This window comes from Morone saxatilis, unplaced genomic scaffold (assembly GCF_004916995.1).
Source record: "Morone saxatilis isolate NCDOM2014 unplaced genomic scaffold, NCSU_SB_2.0 Contig10, whole genome shotgun sequence".
NCBI lineage: Eukaryota > Metazoa > Chordata > Actinopteri > Moronidae > Morone > Morone saxatilis.
The window spans coordinates 7,045,987-7,067,699 of record NW_023339652.1 but is presented as its reverse complement, the minus strand read 5'-3'; the positions used below and the strand labels follow the sequence as shown (position 1 = coordinate 7,067,699).

General features: G+C 41.1%; 1 protein-coding gene across 1 annotated transcript in view; it reads left to right on the top strand.

Moving 5' to 3' along the window:
* LOC118342262 (staphylococcal nuclease domain-containing protein 1-like) overlaps positions 1–21,501 on the top strand; it is a 47,021-nt gene extending 25,520 nt beyond the window's left edge. The window contains exons 4-7 of the mRNA XM_035680769.1: positions 1,122–1,235; positions 5,327–5,530; positions 18,584–18,628; positions 20,494–21,501. Of these exons, the coding sequence (XP_035536662.1) occupies positions 1,122–1,235; positions 5,327–5,530; positions 18,584–18,628; positions 20,494–20,559 (429 nt within the window). The 3' untranslated portion in view covers positions 20,560–21,501. The remainder of the gene's footprint in view (positions 1–1,121; positions 1,236–5,326; positions 5,531–18,583; positions 18,629–20,493) is intronic.
* The last annotated feature ends 212 nt before the right edge of the window (positions 21,502–21,713 follow it).

The following is a 21,713-nucleotide window of genomic DNA, read 5'->3' as shown; positions in this document are numbered from 1 at the left end:
AAATATATAGGACTGTATATGGCATTTTGTTATTACACAGTGGATAAATGACATTAGCACTGAAGATGACGATGATTTGTAGGCCTGTGAGCGTGAACCCATGTTGACTACTGGACTGTGGATCCTTAAAGTCTAAAAACCAAATATGTATGATGCTATAAATTCAGATAAAAACACTAAAGATTGTGAATTCATAAAATGTGATAATTGCTGCATAATTAGTTGAGTTATTTTCTCTTTTTAGGAAATGTTACTTTGTAGCACTGAAACAATTCAATCATAATCGTATTCAAATGCACACCAGCAAGTAGTGTTGCCATTTTTTCACCTTTAACTGGTTTTGGTGTGTTTTTCTAATCTGACAAGAATCTGATGACTATCAACTGGTCGTCTTAACTCTTAGCTTGTAGCTGAGCTAGAGAGCAGATGGAGCTTAGTGAAAGAGGCCTCAGTACTGCTGTAGAAACAGCTGCAAAATGATTGTAGGGTGACATATATGAAATGGCATCTGTCCTTCTTTCACAGTAAACTATCGTCGTTAAAGTGGCATACAGATCCCAGAATTGATTCAGAATCAAGAAAAAATCGTAATACATTACAGGATGGATGGATTTACAGCCAGAGTGTGTGCTTCGTTTGAGGATGTCCCTCACGTGGAAAGGGATTTGATTTGAGAGATGGACTCTGTAATGTCAAATATTTAGAACGTAAACTTTCATCACAAGCTTATTACATGTTTGTTTTCTGTATGTATCACAACTGAACAAGCCAGACATTTTTGCCTTGATCTCTGTTGGCTTCCTTTAGTGTAGTTGTGGCAGGAGATGGATGTCTCTGTCATGTTTGCTTTGACACAGTCATCATCACAAACACGCTCTACAATTGTTGTTGCTTCACTTCACATTCTCAAAAATCCTAAACCAAATCATTTCCCAAGAGTTTGTATTTTTTTTTACCTCAAACACAGAGTTTACAGTTACAAAATTTGGGCTTACTATAATACAGAAAAACAAATGGCACCGTGTGTGTACATATGATTGCTCAGATAAACACCGTGAAGACTGTCTTGGAACATGTTCTGTATTGGGTCTGATTTCTGTCCTCCATTCATCCTCCCTCAGAGAGAAGTTGTGCCGTCCACTCGTCTGGCTGCCATCCCCCCTGCCTTCAGCACCAGGACCCTGCCAGCACAGGCCACCGAGTATGCCTTCGCCTTCATCCAGATCCCACAGGACGTAAGTGCACGGACGAGTACGCGCCCGCGGAGATATGTGTTGCAGCTGAAAGCTTCAAAATTAACTTTGCGATATCAACTTCTCCAGTCTCATTTTCTGCCAGCTTTTGAAAGTTGATTTCTGGCGAGACATAAAAACTGTTTGAGTTTCACTTATCGCATGAGGTGATAAGTCTGTAACTGACAGACAGGGTCGAGTTTTCATTCCAAGCAAGTGTTAGTGAAAATTATGCTCATCCATAATGCATGCAGTACAAAGCAGACAGAGCAATGACAAACATCAAGCCATTGATTTACTTGGTTGCAATAAATTAGAGAATAATTGACACAGTAGCAGAGAGACATTAATGTTTTATGAACAATTTGATAAGGTATACTATATTTCTTCAACAACCCAGACACCCACACGTCCTACAGATAGATATAAACCATCCAGGTACTTTATGTGCATGTGTCACTGCATATAAATGTCTATCTGATAGCCAAGCAGCAGTTACTGTTTTTTTCTGCAGCCCTAATCTTCTTGTTTACATCCAAGTGTGTTTACTCAACCTCTGGTGACCACTTGTGTGCGTGTTTGTCTCTGCGTGTGTGAGTGACTGTGTTTTGTGTGTGTCAGGGGGGTCAACTCATTGGTAGCCTTCTGAGCCAGCAGCATCCTGAATAGTTTGTGCTGATAAAAAACATGTTTTCTTTTGGTATGTGCCTGATTGGCACTGTGCTAAGCCCTGTCTTTAATTGGTTGTGTGTGTGTGTGCGCAGTTGAGAGAGTGTTAGTTTTAAGGGTGGCTGTTCCTCTTAGCCTAGATAAGGTGCACAGCATTTGCATGTTTGTAATGTCGGCTGTTTCTATAATTAATAGTGACTTCTTTTCACAACGGACATTGTGCGTTTGCTGCGTTTGTTCAGTTTTTGTTGATAGTGGTTTGGAGAGGTGTTGACACAACTTTATGGTTAGTTTAGAGGCTGTAGTCAATGAACTGTACTGCGTCATACTTCCTGGATATGTAGTCTATCCTTATTTAATTTAATATTAAGTGTTATTTTAGTGTATTCACCAGTGGTTCCCATGGCACCCCTTCATAGGAAACGTTTTGTCATTTTTACCTGCGAGCTGTAAAGCATGCTGTGTTACTATGACGACCAGCAACTGTCATTGGCTGTGTAACAAGGTTTTTAATATAGTTATTGTTTATTTCTGCCAATTTTATGTTTGAAAACGTAACATAATACCTTTAAAACACTACAATATATAAATTTGGTGCCACCCCCAGACCCATCCTCATGGCATTCCAAGGTACCTGTGAGAATCACTGGTGTAGACTGTGACTGTCAAATTTAACATTTCACTACTGCCCTTATTTAATGAGATAATGTTCACTTTAATACTTGTTTATTTTTAGAACAAAATATGGACCCATTGGCCTCTTACTGGACATGTGTATTAAAGCGTCACACAGTCACACAGTGGAAGCTTTGTGTGTGTGCGTGTGTGTGAAAGAGAGAGAGAGAGAGAGAGAGAGAGCTGGTAGTGCCCTGCATGTTGTCACCTGTCTCATGAGTCAGTGTCTCCTGAAGGATGAAGTGGCCCATCTGTTGGTCCAGCCCTGGGAACAAAGGCATCACCTACACTTTACAGCCCCCAGACACACACACACCTACACACACAGACAGCTTTACCACATGTTCGAAGCTGACACACACCTTAAACCCTCCTTCTCACTCTCTCTCCATCACTCTGCATCTGTCTAACCTTTTTCCAGTTCTTTCTATTTCTCTCTTGGTTTTCCTTTCATGTGTTTTCCGTCTGCTTTATCTGAAGCTTTTTACTCTGTCACTCACCCTGACAGCATGGTGCCCCACTTGTTCTGTGCTGCGCATAAGAAAGGTTGTTGCCTTTGTCTTACAAACCTGCCACCCGATGCCCTACACAAAGTCTTTCATTATATGGCTTCATAGTCGGTCTTAAATCTTTCTTTTTTTAACACCAAACTCCTGCCAGTAGAACTAGATCATTCTGCTGCTCTACAGCGCACTTGCCTTAAATGTTCCATAGTGACAATATCTTTTTTTAAAAACGGCAGGATCGAGGTGCACTCTCACTTTTCTGCTGTTTTGTAGGAAAAAACTCCCTTACCTGAGGTGTGTACTTGTAACTTGACAAAGTAGGCGAAGTGCATGTTATCTCCATGACAGCTACAGCAGTTACCTCCACCAGAGCAACTACTGCTACCACATTTTTAGCACTATTTAATTCAATTTTATCTCAGATGTGGTGAACTCTCAGCTGCCTGCACTGAGGACACACTGCCACCTCTTTATTATGCACGGTCAGCTAATTTAAGAAAGCAGTTTATGCTAAGAAGGCACTTGTAAAAAGTAAACAAAATAAATTCAAAAAAAAAAAAAGCCACACAAAAAAGTTCAGCCACACAATAGCCACTCCCTAAGGTCATGCATCTTTCTATCTATCTTTTTACTCATTTGCATTATTTATAAAGACTGAAAAGTTACTGGAAATGGCTGAAAAACGCTACCCTGCCATTGTCAAAGTTCTATTTATTTGTTTCTTCTTTATTTGACATTCAAACATTGGTATATTATTTATTTACTTTTTATGTATAATGTCTTCATGAATGTGGTTATAGCATAGAGTATCACATATTCTCAATATCTGCAGTTAATGCTGGTCAGATTAATTAAATACGTTTTTATAATTTTATTCATCAATCAGTGTTTTACCTTGGCAGAGTTCCAGTAAGGTTGCAAAGTATTGTTCAATAGAAAAAAAAGTAGAAAAACAAATATTCCACACAGCAATGTTTTATAATAGCGCTGAAATTAAGCTATTATATACCCAGCTGCACATGCAATTATACTGATTTACAGTTAGTAAAATGCAAATATTTTAGCCTGTTCTTAACACATTGAACCAGGCCTATTCTGCACATATGGTAGACAAGAGAGGGTCACTAGAAGGCTCTCATTAATGTTGTATTGCCTCCCCACGAGTGTCAAAGCATTCTTGTTCTATAATACGCTCTCCCTGCGTTACTGTCTCATCTCTCCTCCTGTGATGGTCGTCTCTCCCTCTCTTTCCCCCTTCCTCCCTCCGTCTTTCTCTCTCTCTATCTGTCACACACTAACTCTCTCTCTCTCTCTCTCTCTCTCTCTCTCTCGCCCTGAGCTTCCCTGCAGCGCCTGTGACAAGTTGACCAGGGGGAGAGCAGGGACAAAAAAGGCCCTTAGTTTGGTGCCTTGAACAAGCTTCCCTGCCCACACACGCACACACACACACACACACTAGACACGCACATACCCAAGGGCGGCTAGCTCGAAGGGGGTTGCCATGGAGACAAGACCAGGGCGAGAAAGAAGGGAAGCGAAGAGATGGATGTTGTAGGGGAGGGATGGATTATGGCCAGGGACTGATTTTTGTTTTTAAGTGTCTTCCTCCCTCTAAAGATGCAGCTCCCTTGTTTTTCTGCTTTTCTCGCCCTGACTGCTGGAGGACGTGAGGTCAGGATTGCATTGCGGCTGTTTCACCTCCTTCCCCACCATGTGTTCAATCAAACACTGCCCTTTTACATTTGAGCAGGTTAGGAATAAGAGAGTGAGGTAACTAACTGAAGAATGAGAGAAAAAAGGGACAAAAAAGTCAAAACATTGGATAGTTCAGCCAAACTAAAAATCTCGAACTTATTGAGTAGATAATTGCTCTTCTACACGACTGATGGATTACTATGTGAGTGATGATGTAATTGTAATTGATTGGTGAATGTTGTGTATGAATGTGTTGTTACTGAAAGGACAGGGTTTTTTCCTCCAAGAGAGGATTATATAGGGTCTTTTTCAAACACTGCATAGCATGTTATTTGTGTGTGTATGCAACTCTGTTTAGGAGCCATCAGTGGTCACATACTAATTATCCTTTTCATTCCCCCCCCCCCTTTCTTCCCCCCTCATTTTCTTCTCCATTATCTCCTTGATCTTCTTTATTCATGCCTCGATCCAACCACACATTACTGCCCCATTTTCTGTCCTTCTCTCGTCTCCTCTGTCTTCTTCTCTTATCAACCCCTGTTTCTTTAGGAGGATGCCCGTGCGGACGTGGTGGACTGCATTGTGAGGGACATCCAGAACAGCCAGTGCCTGTTGAATGTGGAATACTCGGGTGTCACCTGCCCACTAGTCACAATACAGTTTGGGGACACCAAGGACGATGTGGGCCTGGGCCTGGTCAAGGAGGGCTTGGTCATGGTGGACGTCCGCAAGGAAAAGCACCTGCAGAAGATGGTAAGTGAAGAGATGGGGATATACAGTTGGTGGCGGTAGAGAGTGTGAATTAGGATGGGCAAAAAAGCTAATGTTGAATGCCATTTTGTGCAGCTTGTCTCCCTGACTGGATTGGTTCTTTTTACATTAAGGCCACTAGTAAATTTCTCTGTCGAAGTTAATGACACTTTGAGTCCCACCAGGGCTGTAGACTGGGCATTCATGGTTGATTATATCACCAAAAGCTGTGGTAAAATCCAAATTCGACTTTCTGTTTGCTGTGAATCCTCACTTAGTAAACAACTCTGACTGACTGATTTGTTGTTTCCACTTGGGGTGACATTTAAATTGTTGTTGTATTTCCAGGTGCATTGAAGGTAGGGGACTCGGTTAGAGAGTCATAATGTCAGTTTAGGTACATTTTCAATTGATTTCCCAGCTGGACTCTGACTGTTTTTTGGGCCTGTGCCAAACAGCAAAACAGAGTATCCCTCTTTCAAAACACTTACTTTTGTCTACCTACTTGTTGTTCTTCAGTGGCTCACGGTGTTATTGAAGTGCACAGTTTAGATCAATATTTCTGCCACCGCTGTTCTAAATAGATAATGGCATCAGTTGATCAAATGGTAGCAGGTGCTACTTAACTTTAAGCACATGGTAAATGTTTAGCATTCTTATGGGCAAATGGGTCCCTTGTGAATTATTTAATGTTAAAAGGTCCATATGCTGCCTATGTCTTTCAGACAGTCCAATAATTGCCATTTCCATGCTAACATGCATCTACCCACTCGTTTCCACCTCAGTTTGTCATGTATAGATTATTTTTGATAAATGAAAGCTAGTGTTACAGGAAATGCCTGTAGGTTTTGTATTGTGAACACTGTAGCACAAGAGATGTCATACCTCTCCCTGCTTGTCAGTCCACAGCTACATAATATACACTTGCACACCTCTACAATTTACCTCAGATGGCGGCCATTTTGTCAGACCATGAAGCGTCGCTCATTTACTTTTCCTCTCATTATGCTAATTCTCCCAGCAGACTCTGTACATGAAAGATAAAGAAAAATGGAGGATATTTATTCCTGCTGCAATTACCGCTTCCACACAACCCCAATATTAGTCACTCTGCTATTTATTTAAACACTGAAACGCACAAAGGAATGGAGAATTATGTCCGCAAGAGTATAATTCATACAAAATGTATATTCATAAAAAGGGTGGCGGGAAGAACACATTTGTAAAAACATTCTTTCTAACACAATTTACTCTCTCACCCATGGAGACTCATTTTTGCACACTAAACCGATAAAAGCACTTCCCACCTCACAGTCAGTCAATGAAGCAGTGTGCATCATTGTAAGAGTACTTTGACCTCTGACCTGTAAAGAGTAGCCAAGGACCATAATGCAGTCTCTGGGTAACGGACCCTATAGACAAAGGACAGTGATTAAAACCTTCCAGCCCTTCGACTAATAGGCTTATAGATTGCACAGATGTAGGTTTTGTTGGCTCAGATGGTTTCTCTTTAGTATTCAACAGCTGTGTCTCTAGCATTTGCTTCTTCCTTGCTGGCTACAGACGAATATTTTGATCTGGCAAAAGCTTAACAAGCAACAGTGTTGCCAATGTGCTTACAAGTGAGTGTTAAAGTAAGCTCCACAGCATTTCTTGTTGATAATTCCACCCATCAAGTCTGCTTCAGCTCAAAGCTGAACAAGCTGAAGTGTGATTAGGCCACTTTTCAAACCTCTAAATAGAATAAATGTGCTTCTGATTCATAGAATGTGTGGGCTTATTCGATAGACTGCTGTTCTGCTGTATACAGTAGCTACATTAACCAGCTCAAAGTTGAATATTAGAGCTAAGGGATGTGTGAGTGTATAATATCAGACACACAGTGATGTGTGTTCTTTTTCTGGGCTTATTATTAGGGATGACAAAACTTTCTGAAATGAATGTGTTGACAAATTATTATTCAAGCTAAATTAAAAAAAAAAAAAAATCACATTAAAGCATCTCAAACTTAAGAAGTTGCTACTGTTCTTTGTCTAGTACATTTATGTTTGTCTTTTGGACCATTGGTCAGACAAAACAAGAAATTTAAAGATGTCACATTTTATAGACATTTTATAACTGTTGGTTGATTTAGTTTATAGTTTAACTGAATTGAATGGCAGACCTACAATGGACAGTGACATTATTTTCCTTACAAATCAAACCTGTTGGATGAGGTGCTGCTTTCAGTGTCACCAATCTCTATTTGATGTGCTGCTTTGGATGAAGGCATTTACAATTTTTTTTATTTTATTTATTTTTTCGGCATCTACCAGATTTGACCCAGAGTCATTTGTTTACAAGGCGCACTTCTGGCTCAAAGATTCATGAGCTGCACTGCAGCGGCTGCTGCAGCAGTAACAACAGTAAATGTTATCTTGCGTGGGCAGTACAGCCAAAACATTTTCTAAGATACAACCTTTTGTTGACCTCTGGATCCGTGCCCCTATTCTTCCCCTCTTTTATAGAAAGTTTCCCTCAAGCTTTTGATAGTGTAGTATCCAAGCTGGCTCACCCCATACGCTTTCTCTGTTCTTACTCATCCAGACTCTTACCCTCCTTGTAAAAGTGACTTTTGTCCTTCCTATCTGCTCCATTTTAGCTCCATTCTTTATTCATTATCCATTCCAGGGGATTGGAACATGGTCATTGTAATCTGTACTCTAGTGCTATGCATTACGTAACAGATGGGCTGTAATGTTCACTGGCACTTCACTGACTATCAGTAGTCAGTCATAAGTGCACTGAAGGTTAACACCAGTCTTTGAGGATGGCATTGTCCCAAGAGAGGGAAAGTAGAGAGGGATATTCATCCATTTAGGGGGTTTATTTCTTTTTTTCAAGTGCATTTCTGTCTTAATCCCTATATGCACACCATATGGATAGCTATTGTTGCAGCTATACAACAGTATGATGGCAAAAGATAAACAGCCATTGTGAAAGTATATGCAAATAGATGATCATATGAATGCTGTTATCTGATTGGAGAGAAGTGGCATATTAAGAGGAGGGCCAGAACAGAGGAAGTAGGAGGTGGATGGAAATTATGATTGATATACTGCACTTAGTGAGGGGAAACTTACAGAGTGACCCAGATGTGGGGATGCACGATAAAGCATGGGATTAAAGTACAACTGACCCTTTGTCCTACAGAATGGGATGACCTAAAAATACAGACTATTATCAGAGCGCCCATATAGTGTATATGTCTGCATACCCATTTAACATACTTGGTGTGCACACACAGACTGTATCTATACTGACAATCAAGCAGATTTAATGCTATAGTATAAATTTTAATCTGTCATACATCTGGCATATCATGTGTTCTGAACATGTGTTGTTTATGAGGCTATGATATTTAGATTATCGTCAGTGAGCAATATCATTGATTTATTACCAGCACAGCACTGGAAACAGAAGGGACATTACGTATTTTACATTATATACAGTATCTACAGTATTTAAGGCATCATGGCCCAAAACACATCTCTGGTGTCTCCCATCTCTTTGTTCCTCTTAGATTTCTGTGGACATCAACTTGTTATAAAGAGTGTATTAGCATTAAAGGCTGTGTTTTGTTTTGTTTTATATTATCGTTCCCTAAGGCACAGAGACGCTGTACTCTGTATATTGTTCAATACATGCTGCCATCATGTTAGTATCATACATCAGCTATTAGTAAAGCTCGACACTAATGGTTAGGCAGCCAGATTTAGAGCTGAGTCAACCATGTCATTTGGTGATATTTGATAACCCCTGTTGGCAACTGCTATTCTTGAGTTGGGAAAGAAAATCAGTATTTCTTCCCTTCAGTTTAACATCTAGCAAATGCGTGAATAAGAGTGCATTGATTTTCTTTGTCACAAATGGCGAGAATGAAAGTAAGTGTAGAGTTTAATCAATAGGGCATCAGCAAGCACAGGAAAGTACTGATTTCAGAAGTAGAGACTTTATCAAAAGTTGCATAACTTATAATTTAAGTATAGTTATATTGAAGAATTATTTCTCCAGTTATATACATTTAAAATATGACAACTCTATCAACAAAATCATTTTTGGTTGACAGAGTTGTCATATTTTAAATGTATATGTTTGCCAAACTTAGAATATAAAACTTCCTGTTGGGTTCTTGTGTGTGTATAAAATAGCCATAGTCTTTTCTCTTTTCTCTCTCTTTACACTACATTTAGAGTTCTTCTATCTTGCTCTGACCTCTGAGACTCACACACTGACTTCATGCCTTCTCCACCTCCAGGCACAGTAGATATACTAAGCCATCCTTAAATTGTCCTGGCACCATCAACTATCCACTGCTCGAATGGCAACTTGCCACACTGGCACGCACTCACTCACTAAAACACCTTCTCTCTCTTCCTTCATCCCTCCGAACGTCTCTCCACTCATTGATTAGAGTCCTGACTTCTGCCATTTTTTACTTCTCTCCTTTTGTTACGCCTCTTATCTTTACAGTGCTCTCCTCTTCATCACTTCTTTCTTGTTTACTTGCCCCTCTACTCTCCATCCCTCTAAGCCCTCCATTCTTCCTTACCCTCTTACTTTCACTGTCATTATTACTTTTCTCCTCACTCAGAGATTCACTCGCTCATACACCCTTACTCCTCTCCCCATGTTCTTTTTTTAACCTTTGCTATTCATGTTATCCAAACTGAACTTGAGCACTTCATTTAGACAGTGATGGGGAGGCGGCTCATTTGGCTTTTGCGTGTGCTTGATTTGCATTTTGTCTTTCAGCGCTATGTCATGATGAACAATAATACCTAGGAATTAAAGTGGAGAGGCACTCAGATCAGACCTGGTGTTGGCCTCATAATGAGCTATGATTTAAAATGTTATCTGCAATTATTTGCAACTTGCATTAGCCGATTCTACCTCGTGAACCCACACTGGGTTCATAGTAATGCCTGTCTTTTCTAATTTTACATGAAGGCATACAGCAGAGAGACGTGCATTGTGTTTGTGTGTATGTTTCTTCAGAAGAAGTGAAAAGGGCAGGGAACTCAACAGATAAAGAGAGACTAGAGATTTGTCTTTCTACCTGATTGGGCACACAAGTAAAAAGCAGCTCTCTTTGACCAACACACAAAGACTCAGACATGATATTTTTTTGTCGCAGATGTAGCTGAAATGAGTCTGTCATGACAGCTCAATTGGAAGATGGCTGTGTGGTTGGAAGCACTATCTTTTGTGCTCTGCTGCTCCTCAACAGTGTTTTCTGTCAGCAGCCGCCAACAACATGACTAATTCCAACTCTGTCAGGCCACCGGGTGCAAAGCGTCTCGCCCAGTCAACTCGACTAACTGACATCGGTGCTAGCCCCCCAAAGTGCATTAGCGTTACAAGCTAATAATCTCCTGTTTGCTAATTATAAGTCAATTACAAACACAGAGGTGTCTGTCACTCCCTCGCCAGCGCAATTATTATCAATCACCAACAGTGATGAAATTTGCTGTATCGACCTATGCCTAGTTTACTTTTTGTTCCCTACTGAAGAGATAAAGAAGTAGCATTCACACACCTTACACAAATGTTTATAATGACATGCTTAAGATCTTTATTAGATTTTATTAAGAGTGTGTGTGTTGTGTGTGTGTGGTGTTAGCAGAGGGCTATGGGGAAAACAGCTGTGAAGTGGCTCCCAAAGAGTGAAAGCTGCAGATGAGAGTCCTGGAATCTTTAATTACCCAGCAGCCTCATGGGAAATGTAGTTTTCTTTCTTTTCTTTTATCTTCTTCCCCTGTATTGTTGCTGTATTCACACTGAGGCCTTGCTTTTTATGCATGAAAAATGGCTTTGAGAAGCCAGAAGGGCATCCTTTAAGTGGTGCCTCACATGAGATTCAGGTATTTTTTATTTATACAATTCTTTTCACATAAACTGCCTCATGGGTAGTGTAGTTCTCTTCCAGCTTGCAGTTAGAGTCCCCAGTGTCGCTGATTGCATTGCACGGTAATTGTGTTAATGAGGGTTGAAACAGTAGATGGAAGATGAAATGGCGTGCTTAGAGGTGTAGTCACACCTACAGCTGTGTGTGGGGAATCCATACAGGAAATCAGGAAGGAGGCTCACACATACACAGGATGCCTCCAGGGATGGGTTGTTCCATTTATCAAAGTGCAATTGTGCTGTTTGGTACACATACTCCCCCAGTAAGGTGGCTCATGTAATGCAGTCTGCTGCTGTCATACAGTTAAGGCACTGGTTTGGACTCTGATGATGTGCCTCGTGGGAATGTTGGTGTTTCCATACAGTAGCTTCACTGTAACAAAATGAGGCCTCGTGGGCAAACAGCGTTTCATGTAGTAGCACCACTGTCGTCGCTTATGAGCTGTCCCCAAGCAGAGAGGACAAACATAGTACATGTGTGGGTGGGGGTCCCTCATGAACTCCAGCACACATTCAATTTTAACTATTTATTTGAAATGTAGAGAGGAGGCAAACAAGAAAAATGGAAACGTGCAATATAGAGAGAGAATACACCCAGGAAAGTAATAGTCAACAAAAATTGCATCAAAAAAAAACAAAAAAACAATTTGGAATTCATGTGTTTGAGTAGAAACAGTGACAGTACCCCGTGGATCAGGTTCTCATTGTTTCCACCCAAAAATTCTTCACCGTGTCATCTGTAAATGGCTTTCAGCCGTATCCAGACCACCAATTGACTGACTTTTAGGTCGCTGCCCTCACTGTTCAACCCTCAACGCCTGTCACACCCCATCAAGAACCCCCCACCTCATCCCAAAAAACCCCACAGGGCACATATAAACACACACACACACACACTCACTGAGCTTCATGGTCGTGTGACAGCATGACCGCTTCCCCCCAATGGTTCAATACCTAATTTACAAGTAGAGCTAGAGATGGGGCCTTTTAATGGACATTTTCTGCTCCCCTGTTATTGACTGCACACACACTCACATACACACTCACTTGCACAGACGGTTGCCTCCCCTGCTGCCACTGCTCTGAGGGCCCTTTTGACATGTCCTTGCTGACACGCGCCACTTCCCAAATGCCATTCCATCTTCTGCAGATGTACACACACACACATACAGTCACACAGTTACACACTATATCCTCCCTCACACACACACACCCCGGGGGTGAGTAGAGGACAGTTGGGGAGGGAGTGGAGGCACCACATTGTTCAAACTTAGATTATTTGGAGTTGTGTGACCTCACAGGAGAGAGAAAAAGAAGAGCAAATTCTTTACGCAGCCTATATAGATGTGTGTGTGTGTGTGTGTGTGTGTGAGAGATGTATTTCTATGATACATTAGTGTTTACATAAGACTTGTTTTCTTTCCAGTGCCCCTGGGATAGCACTGGAGAATGTTCTCAGTGATATCTGTTGTTAGCCCATGCATTTGTTGTGTGCGTGTGTGCACGTGTTTTACATGTGTGTGTCCTCCTTAACTCTATGAACCCATGCTGGTGGGCTTGTCATGCCACGTTCCCTCCAAAGCGCCTGATCTCCTCCGACAGTTATGCTGGGGGGACCAGTGTGCAACATGGCGTAATCCCAGTGTACCTCAGATAGGGACAGTGACACTCATACACATGATGTACAGGTTTCCACAAAAAAATAACCAGATTTTCTGTGAAGGAGCAGACTGCTGTAAACTGATTTTAACTTAAAGTGATGTCCACGTGCATCCAAAAGTTATTTTCTGCAAAAAGAAGACTGATCGCTGCAGTTTACAGTAAACAAGGTTTTCTTGCATCATCGGCTCAGAAAACGCTTCAAGCGAAAGAACGTTAAGAGAAAAATGGGCAGCACATGCAAATCAGCTGCTGATTATACAAGTAATTAAAAAAAGATGGTTCATTTTCTCACAAATGTTTCTATTATTGAATTCAATTAACAACCTCTTTTGGTTCATTCCTGGATTTTCTTTTTCTTTTTTCTTTTGGACATGTAAAGTTATAAATCTGTGAAGTCAATGTCAATCTTTTAATCATTAATTTGCTCAAACACACAAACTCGTCTCTCCCTCCCTTTCACACAAGTCTTCGAGGATTCTCTATGGTGTTTGTGTGAAGCCTTTCCCTATCAAACCATTTATACAATGAAAACTCTGAAGAGAGTTTCCCAAAACCATGGCCTCCTCTCTGTCTGCCATGCAGTATTCATGCACTGGCATGTTCAATGAGAGACATCTCTTACGACTACAATCCACAGTTCAGCCAACTACACTCAACTTGAAACAGTGTGAGTTACAGACATAAAAGCCATTACGTTTCAGCAAACGCTCTGACAACGACGACCTGTCTTTATTTTATTTTTTTTTCTCCTTTCAGCGGAGTCAAAAGGCGGCAGAGATGGCAGTCAGAGAAAGAGTGAAACGAGATGTAATGAGGATTGAGAGAGCAGTACAAAAAAACTAGAACAATGCAGAAACAAAGAAATAAAAGGGAGTTAGTGGTAGTTTTTTTTTGTGGTTGTAGTGTGACTACTCGTGTCTGGGAGGCTGCGTCTGATCGTCATTGCTGTTAATGAGAAAAGCTCAACATGCATGGAGGGCAAGCCTCATTGTTCCCTTTCCACACGAGTGGTTTTTACGTCGTCTGACATCCCATCTAGGCAGCAAAGGACCCAGAGAGCTCACCAGGCACTGGAACTTTGATTAGTCACTTGATTTTCATATGCACGCCATCCAAAATCTGGTTTCACTTAGCATTTTTTGCATGCTGTGAAATAAAAAAAAAGAGAGAGAGAGAAGCTCACCTACGCACCAGACGCGCACAACCTGTCAGAAAGCTGCCACATTAGCTATCGCTCAGATCTGATCACTTTCACACCATGCTTACCAGAACACCACCTGGGCATGGCATGTGCCGGCCAGCGCGGTGAAATGCACGGTCTCACTCTCTCACTCTCAGGCAGACAGATTCACAGCCAGGCAGACACACCAACTAGTGCCAAAACACCAGACCCGCACCACCTGTCATTCATCTTACAAAAAGCATCACACGTACAAAAGTCTCCCACCAACTCTGCGACTACATAGTTACCTGCGCGCATACAAACTGACTCAGACAGTAGTTGTAAATCTTTTATTTTTCCTGAGTGTGCATGGAGTGTAAAGAGAGTTGTTTTCTCAGAATGCACTGATAAATTCACTAAAACGAGAACTGTTGGCGTGAAATTACGATAAATTGACTTCTGTAATCAGTTAAAAATTCTGATCGTAGTGATCATACGCGTTCAGGGACACTCCCACACAAGCAGCATCCTCCCTAGCCGAACAGCATATTCTCCACTACTGCCAGTGTCCATGGCCACTGCTCACCAAACATGGCATCTGTCTGGCATATGGGAGCTCTGTAGGGTCATCCAGACAAGCACGCTGTCACCCGCTGCCTTCTGCCACCCAAACCCCCTCCAAACACGGCATCTTCTTTTCCTTGTCCCCTCATTCATTATCCTCCTTGTGTTGTTTCATAGTCTCCTCCTCTTCCATATAATCAGCTTTAAGCGTCTTCCTTGTTGATTTCTCTGCTTTGCTGGAACTTTTTTTTTTCTTCCTGACAATCCAGTATCATACCCCCTCCGTATTTAACGTTGCACTTTCCTTTTGCCACTTAAAGTCATCTCCAGATGAGTCTAGCTTCTGTTTGTCTCGCAAATGAGCCATTATGCCTCCCTACTGGAGCCAATAGAAAAGCTATGAAAGAAAGATCCGGGACAGGATACGTGGAGCTGTTCAGAATCCAAAGGCAGTCATCATCGGTGTTCAGCTGCACACTGATTGGCTGTTGTGTTACACTGAGCTGAAGTGAGCAGAACAGTGAAAGATGAGGGCGAGCCAGGAAAGGCACCCCCCCGACCAGAGTACAAAGAGGCTCACCGCGATAGTTCCAATATGGCAGCGTATCATCTGTGCATATTGTGCTGTAGTGCTCTTGACTTAGCATCTCTCACAGAATGCTTTGCATTTGGATGCCGGCTCTCAGCTGCATAGAGTTTGGCAAAAGTGAAATCTGGATATATTTTCCTTTTGTTGAGCTTGGGTCTATATTCCTAGTTTGCCATTTTTCTCTCAAATGTAATTTTTCTCTTTTCTGTTCAAATATTGTTGGATCCACTTGGGCAGATATGAAACCCCTCTTCCAAATAATTTTAGTCTCCCCTTAGCTTTCCAAGAGCAGCACTAGCAAAGACAGCTAAAACTGCTACAGGCACTGATAGCTCCCCTCCAAAGCCCAAATGGCATCACTGGCCTTTTGTGCGTCCGAGAAATATCGTCGGCTGGGTGTTCCATATGGTGACATCTGCCTGATTGGACCAAGATGCCATATCCCAACGCCTTCCAAAAAATCTCTCCTTTAGTTGGCTTTGATGGATGACTCGTGCAGCCACTGCACTTTCCCCAGCCACACACTCACACGTGCACCGCCTTAGACAGAGTGGCTGTACGATCCAGCTGCAGGTCTGTTATCTTGGCGGTGCCATGTGCAGCGTAGCTATCAAATCAACCTATGTGCACAAGCTAGCTAAGCAATTAAACTCCAGAGCCCCATCTACCCTCGACAGTTTTTAACATCTGGCATCCTTGTTTCTGGTGTGTGTGTGTGTGTCTGTCTGAGTGTGAAAGCCAGCTCATCTGCTACTATAAAAGGATACAAAACATGGTGCACAGTTGAATCCATTGCAAGAACACAATGATTCTTCTTTCAAGTGACTTTCTTTGTCTTATTTTTGACATGCTAATATTTCCTGTGAAGTATGACCTGCTAATCCAAATCCAGCAAACTATAAACACATTCAAATGCACACGGATTTTATGCACAACTTACAGAACTATACTTCCCTCATTCACAGGTAGGATGTGAGTGGTGTGGGTGGACAGGGTTAAACATGGTGGATGTGAGGTGAACTGTTAGTGAAGGCCTTGGGTTTTGTCTCTGTGTAGAGTTTTCACTTTGTATCCACTCCAGCTCCAACTCCACTCAGAGGGTCTGCTGCTTGAGCTGTCCAAGGTCCATACATCCACTTACATTGTACCTATCTAGCCAAACACTGCCTCACTCAACACTCTGTCTCTGCACCCCCCCACCACACACACACACACCCTGCCCTATGACTCATCATTGGTTCATTCAACGAGGCTAAATGGCTGTTCTAGCAGAAGCAGTCAATATGCTCAACACTGCACATTGGCTCCGTCCTCTCTCTTCCTCCAACTCTTTTATATCCTCTCTGTACTCACTATGTCCATATTATGTATGCTTTATGTAAAGCTAAACAAATGACTGCATTTTACTGAACAAATATTATTTAGAGAATTGAATGCTTCCTAGAGTGCAGATAACCCTGATGTTTATGAAAATAGCTTGTGTGTGTGTATCACATCTGTATACAGGTGGCAGGTGGATTTGGGGGCAGCATACCTTAAATAAGAATAAAAGACTCCTTCACTTGTGTATATATATTCATACAAAGTCCCTTTATCAGAAACTTGAAGAGAAAGTTTGGACTAAAATGTATGAAATAAGACCACATTCCATGAGATGTGTGTGGGTTTAGTTACTGGCCAACATGGCGACAACCTAATGGACGTGCACAATTGTGAAATGTTAAATGAGTGCCTATACATTACACAATTACATATATTATGTTGTCACTCAGGAAAATGTGTAATAGCTTTATAGTTCTGTGCTTTTAGATATTCTGCTTATAGAGATTAATAAGGAGATATAATAAGGATTAAAAAAAAATACTGAGTAACAATAGCACAAGTAGAAAGAGTCAAAGTTAGAAAACTGATTCTGTGATGTCAATTGTATAGTACCATCTACTTAAAGTATGCTAACATTAGCCTCTGTAAGCTACTGGTCATATCAGAACTGAAAAATAAGAATTTGCAACTATTTTGCGAATCGATAAATATTTTAAGTCATTTTTCAAGCAAAAAACACTCACTGGCACCAGCTTTCCAAATTTGAGCATTTGCTGCTTTTCTTTGTTTAATATAATTGCTTATTGATCTTGGTTGGGTTTTGTCTGTTAAAAAAAAAAACAAGGTAGTTGGTGTGTCACCATGGACTGAGGGAGATTGGGAGGGGCATTTTTCCTTAATTTGGGTCATTTTTTAGGCCAAATGATTAATTGATTTAATCAAGGGAGTAATCTGTAGATTAATCCATGATGAAAATAATCATTAGTTGGAGTGCTATATCAGACCATGTGAAGCTGTACCAAATTGAGCAAAGGGTACATTTCATTGCTTTGAAATCAACTTTTCATTTATAATAGGAAGAGTGTATTATTTGTTCTTTCAGAAGTTACATACGATACTACTGGCAGACATCAGAATACTTTCTATGGAAGACTATTTGACAAACGTGCAACCTGTTTACTACTGTACAATAGAGCTCTTTTTTTCCATGAAACACAGGTGGAACTTGGGGCTCACCCCCTTTTAGCTAGTAGCTCCCTTAAGGCGTGCTGTGAATGCACTTGATTATAAATCGCTGCTACAAACCAGCAAGGTGTTGGCCCGAGGCCAGCAGGCACAAGGGGGTATGAGAGCCTCTCATCTCGAGTGGCTTTGCTAGTGTGAGGTGTAGCATGAAGCGCGAAGTGATGCCCTGCACACGGCGGATAAAGCAATGACCCCAACAGTGAGCCATAATGTGGCGTTCTGCGCTCCGTATGCTCTCTTCACATGTTAGTGCGTTCCACATCCCTTGCAGTGACATAACCACTCTGTGTCTATGTGTGTTATATTGCTCCTGTTGATCTTCAGGGAACACTGTTCCTTACAATCCAGTGTTGCTAGGAGGGGGAGAGGAGGACCAAGTGCCCTTCTGAAAAAGATTTAACTATTAAAAAAAAGAAAACTTGTGAATTTCCATGTAAGCAGGTAAAAGAAATGTCTTCAGGGGCAGAGGAGGTTGAAAGGATGCATTGATTCACCTTAATCCTTTAAAATCCCACGTGTGATGCAGTGATGTGATATGCTAATGACTCTTTTCTTTCTGCCCTAGGTGACAGAGTACCTGAACAGTCAAGAATCTGCTAAGAGTGCCAGGGTAAGTCACTTCATCCAAACCCATACGTCGTTCCCTCTCTTTTCATCACCTCCTCTGTCGCCTCCTCCTTATGTGTGTGTGGTTTGCCTGCCTCTCAGTAAGAAATCTAATATTGCCAAAACAAGAATACATTACAACACTAATTACTTTCCTACATCAACTACCAGGGAGAAAGTGTCTTTTCTCTTTGCTTCTCTCTCTCTATCGCTCTCTCAAGATGTGACACATTACATTGGCAGTCACCATTGTCCCATATGGATTGCTGCCCACAGTCTGTGCAGGTCCATACTGTGAAAATGGGGGTGGGGATGTGTGCAAATGTGTACAGTGGGGATAGAAAGAGAGAACGGGAAAAATATGGAAAATAAACACACACTAGTCACAGAGCTTTGACACAACAGCGTTCTTTGTTTGAGCCTAGTAAACTGTCTGGGCAGTCAGAGTGAAACTGGCAGCATAATAATGGAATAGAGCATCGGAAGTTTAATATTAAGTACGTGAAAGTTCTTCTAAAAACTATTAAACACATGAAAGAGCTGCACCTTTTACACTGAGTAAAATGTTTCTTCATTGGTCGAATGAGAGTGTCGATCACCATCCTGCTGCCGAACATACCGGTGTCCCCAACAAATCTCCCATTTACTGCTGTTTGAGTAACGTGCTGTAAAGTACAGGGAAATTATTTTGCCTTTTTTTAAAATAAAACGACATGTTTGTATTTTTTAAGATATTCTTTAAGAAATAATAATAGACGTCATTGTCTTATAGCCTGAGCTAAAGACTAAAGTGTCAGAGCCCTGTTGGCAAAAGCTGGATAACGTTTTTATCGTTGACAGGAAAGTGTTTGTTCATATTTGTAGTGCCTTTCATAAGAACCCTGCCAACTTGCACAGACACTAAGATCCTGTTTTGTTTTTACCCATGTAAATGTCAAGCAAGATGGCTCAAAATCCTAGAGGAAGCCGTCCCTCCTGTGCTCTTCTATTTACCCGCTAGTTATGCAGCATGCTCAGACAATGAGCCAGTCACCGGTGGAATTGACTCCAATCACAATTGGAGTTACTACCATGTTTTCAGGGTGTCGAGGAAAAGGAGAAAAAAGGCAGCGAAGTGAGAGACGGGAAATGGCAATACGTACAAATGGCTTCATTCATTCATTCATCCTAATAACTAGTGCTAATTAGCACAGTCGCTAATTAGCTATGAATCACGGCATTAACAGCTGAGCGTGCATGCTTCTGAGTGCCAGAAAAAGAAACATTCCACACAGACCCTCGTACATACACGCACACTAACACCCCTGAGACTGCACAATTTCTATCACATTTAAATAACTAATACCACACTGGATGCCGCTCCAAACTACACACACACACACACACACACTCTTTGCCAACAGCATTGTAATAAAGGCGACATTTAGCTAGAAAACGCATGTGATGGTTTATGAGGCGATGCGGGAATGTGAATGTAATGGAATAGGAGAAGTAATAGTCTGGGTGGTATTTGAGGCATTGTGGGCCTCCAGCTTGGATGGGCAAGCACAAAGAGTTGGATTAAATGGTGATGATGACGATGATGCAGGCGCCTTCGCACCCGGCTGTAAAAACAGTGATCTATCTCTTTCTTTCTCTTTCTCTTTCTTTTTCTCTTTTTCTTTCTCTCTCTCTCTCTCTCTCTCAGCATTGCATTGTGGCTTTCTGTCCCCCTCCCACCACTCTCCCCTTTTTTTCTCTTGACCATTTAACGTTAATGTGCTACAGAGGTTATTGAAGACCCATTCAAAGCAATTGGGAACATAACCGCATTTTATGGTTATTTGTTTCATTATGGTCAATAAAATCTGTCTCTGTCTTCTCCACCAGCTCAACATTTGGCGCTACGGAGATTTCCGCGCTGACGATGCCGACGAGTTCGGTTACAGGCGTTAAAAAAAAAAAATGGCAAAACACAAAACCGACCATCCAATCAACACCATTCCAAAGACCAACATGGACGGCGAGTGACGTTTTGGACAGAAGACAAAATAAATAAATGACAAAAAAACTAAACGACAAGCATTGACTCACTTTTTTTTATTTGATATTTCATCCCTATGGTCCTGACTTTTCTTCTCCAGCTAACTCCTGTAGCTCCAAATAAAGCATGCAATGCTAAAATAAAAAATAAAAAAGTAATCATGTGAGAATCACTTTCTATTCATCCTTTACTTTCCCAATGGGCTACTGCCAGCTCAAGCAGCCTGCACTATTGCCAATCTGTGTTATTTGCCATGTTACCTTTTCAGCAGACTTCCTGTGTGAATGAAAATAATTCTGATACTTACTTGCGTATGTGTTTCAGCCAATCATGTTCTCTTTGCTCTCTTATGCTCTAGCCCAATCCCTGCTTTCCTCTGTACAGGAAGGGACCGGGTGTTTGGGGGAGACGCTTGATTTTTGAAAAACAAATGCTTCCCTAATAAATTTCATGTAAATGTGAGGATATGTTGAAAAGTGTAAATGGATTTATTTTAGAGAAATACTGTAGGTGGAGCCACACAGACAAAAAAAAGGATGAGTTTATTTTTGTCTTCAATGTATATCTGTGTGATGATGACATTTGCAGATGTTTTTGTGGGGAGTGTTTTGTCGTTTATTCACTGTCACACTTTTATGACCAGTAAACATTGATGCCATCACGTGGCATTTTATCATCTCTCTATCTCCTTCTGTAAAGTTTACATTCTAATAATGGTTATGATCCTGTCTTGGGCAGTCTCTTCTCTTTCTGTCTCTGTATGCCATAGCAGAAACAGTGTTTGAATTTGTTTCCACATAATGGACCTTTGCATTCTATTAAAAATCTGCTGAATAAAAATAAGCAAACTAAAAGTGTTTTGTTTTCATTTTACAATTAAAATTTTTTTCTCTCTCTCAAATGAATAGACGGTCTTTGGTTCAGGGATCGACAGTGAGGTCTACAAGTTCTACTCAGAATTTGAGTTTGGATGTTTAATTTTAATAATTAATTTGTGCCAAAGTAGAAAGGTACTTTTAGGCACATAAAAGGTTGTGTTACCTGTAAAACAAAAACACTTTGGCGA